The sequence below is a fragment of the Camellia sinensis genome, chromosome 11, assembly GCF_055761805.1.
Source record: "Camellia sinensis isolate YWXY chromosome 11, ASM5576180v1, whole genome shotgun sequence".
Classification (NCBI taxonomy): Eukaryota; Viridiplantae; Streptophyta; class Magnoliopsida; order Ericales; family Theaceae; genus Camellia; species Camellia sinensis.
In genome coordinates, this window is record NC_138971.1 from 109,215,176 (window position 1) to 109,217,836 (window position 2,661).

General features: G+C 51.3%; 1 protein-coding gene across 1 annotated transcript; it reads left to right on the top strand.

Annotated features, from left to right (window-relative positions):
• The first annotated feature begins 736 nt into the window (after positions 1-736).
• LOC145803207 (uncharacterized) lies at positions 737-1,643 on the top strand. Its single transcript, XM_082896512.1, has 3 exons — positions 737-867; positions 953-1,051; positions 1,282-1,643. The coding sequence occupies exons 2-3, from the start codon at positions 986-988 to the stop codon at positions 1,564-1,566; spliced, it is 351 nt and encodes a 116-aa protein (XP_082752638.1). The 5' UTR covers positions 737-867; positions 953-985; the 3' UTR covers positions 1,567-1,643.
• Positions 1,644-2,661: the final 1,018 nt, after the last annotated feature.

Genomic DNA, 2,661 nt, shown 5'->3' on the forward strand with positions numbered 1-2,661 from the left:
CTTTATTCTGTACATTCTGCTTTATCTGATAGTCATACTGACATCTGTTTTGCAGTTGTGGGTTTACGCCTACTTCCCTAGGCTCGCACCCGTACCAGTCGCGGAGCCTCCTCCGGCTGTCCCGTTCTCGAGTCGCTTTGACGGGAGATGCACCCGGCGACCACGGGAGACGTTCGGCTTCTTCCGCCGATATTTTGACACCATCACCCCCACAGAGGTATGCTTTACTCTCAGTTCGTTTAGCTTCGCTTTCCCACTGCATGTTTCAATAACAGTAGATAACAAACTGTCTGTCACTTTCAGATCACATGGCGGCCATGGGCTTCGCTGCCGTCGGCGATGCGGGGTCGGTTCCCTGGTGCTGAGGAGACCTCGCGTTTTCGGATTTTGCTTGAGGGCCCGGTCTGTCGGGCTTGGTACCTGGGGGAGCGTTTTCTACGCCAGACCCGCGGGTTACCTGAGCAGATAGTCCCGGTTCACCCTCCTGCAGAGATGAGGGAGACTGAGGGGCTTACCGCTGAGTAGCTGGATGATTACTCCATCGGCTGGGAGGAGGCCGGCTTCCGAGGCACCGGCGACTATCAGGAGTACGTGCGGACGTACCTGATGCGTCCCTTGAGCGGCCGTCGAGCAGAGGGGGCTAGGCCTGTAGCATCGGCGGCTGGGGCCGGAGCGGGAGCAGGGGCTGGATCCTCGAGGAGGGCCCGGGTCTGTGGTAGGGGCGGAGTGCGGGGTGGACGAGGAGCTGGCTGGCCTGCCCTGCCTGCTGTACTGACTTTCCAGGGGCAGGGTGGGTCGACCTATCAGATTCCCTTCGCCCCTCCACCGGCTGGTCATGAGTTCATTGACATCCCCGACTTACCGCCGGTATGTATCACTGCACTTGGTACAGTTATTCAATTCAGTTTACTTGATATTCCACAGAATACTAATGCATCTGACACTTTTGCAGGCTTCTTCTGAGTACACCCGTCAGTCGTTGGCGATGAATGCCTCGATGATGGGGATGCTCCAGCGGACATTTGACCTCCTAGCCGTCTACAGCATACCGGTATGTCCTTCTGACACTGGCCTGAAACCATTCATACTCTGCTTTACATAATCTGACGCACGGCACAACACCCGATACACTGATCTCACAGTATCTGACACACTGCATACACTGCATTCTGCACCGTTAAACTGCTCACGGCATTCTTACACTGTACTCGCATACTGCATTCTGCACTGATAAACTGCTCACGGCGTACTGATGCATTTCCCTTTTTGTGTACTTTTCAGCCTCCTTTCCAGATTCCCATGGCAGGAGGTGCTCCAGCTAGACCTTCTGTCCCTGCTCGGGGGAGAGATGAGGAGGGCAGGATATTTCCCCGTACGAGGGGAGGGCGTACCCACGTCGGGAGTAGTTCGCGAGCTCCAGTCCCGGACGACGACGACGACGAGGATTCAGAGGCGGAGGCAGGGTCATCGGAGGAGGAGACCGGAGACGGTTCTAGCTCGGGCTCTGACGACGATGCTGACGATGCTCCTGGACCTTCGTCCAGGAAGAGGACCAGGACGGACTGACAGCCCTTGGAGTCGCTGGACATAGATGCAGATTTTTGCTATCTTTTCTTTCTTTCTTTGTACTTTTCTTTTTGTTGGTAGATGGATTACCTTGTACTGCCGCAGGCAGATTTTTGTTTCCAAAACTTGTACATTTGAAAAGATAATGAAATGAAACGGACTTTTTATCTGAAAAAGTGTTTACATTGACACATTTCATGCATTGCATCGCATCTCATCATGTTACACCTCAATGTAAATGGAATTGATTGGTTGTCTGAAAATTAAACGCTTGCACTGTAATAATCAGATAACTAAACAGCCAACAACAAAATAACCCAAGAAACCCACTGCCTGATTCTGGACACACAACCCTTACTCTGTTGGGGATTAATCTGCACACAGCCCATAACACAGCATTCGATTCATTCTGCACACGGCAATTTCTCAAACAAGCAGCCCAATCTGACAAGACAGACCTCAAAGATGGAACCGGTTGGAGTCGAAATGCGTTCGAATGTAGAGAATGGCACAGCATTCTGAGCATAAGCGATTTTTGAAATCGAATGAGGGTTTTTCAAACCGGGATATCGAGCCTACAACTGAACACAGCGGGGAGGACTCAAACAAAGGGGGTACACGACCTAAACACAACGAGACACGCTCGGGAGAGACTCAAAACAAAAGACGAGACCGTCAAATGAAAGAGACACCACACACAGACGCGTAAATGACGATGGGGGAACCTCGGACCACGAGGAGCCAGTTCAAACTGGGTATTGTTTCCCACCCTTTCTCATTTGTGATCCTCACATCACTCGACTCTCAAGCTCGGATTTTCTCTCAAAACCCTTTTTTCCTCGCTTTTCTCTCAACTTACACCTCTCTATTCTTCAATCTCTCATTCTTCATCCCTCCCCGGGGTGATTGATGGATAAATAGAACGGTGTGGGTTCACGCCCGATGCCGTTAGCTTACAGCAATTTCTTCTGGCGGGCAGAGTGCTCTTCTGGCAAGTACGTCGATGACGGGGGAAAGACAGAACGCCTGGTTCAACTGTGCCCCTAGTTCATCATTTTAACCATTTTTCGTTTTTGCTTTCTACTAAAACGGTTT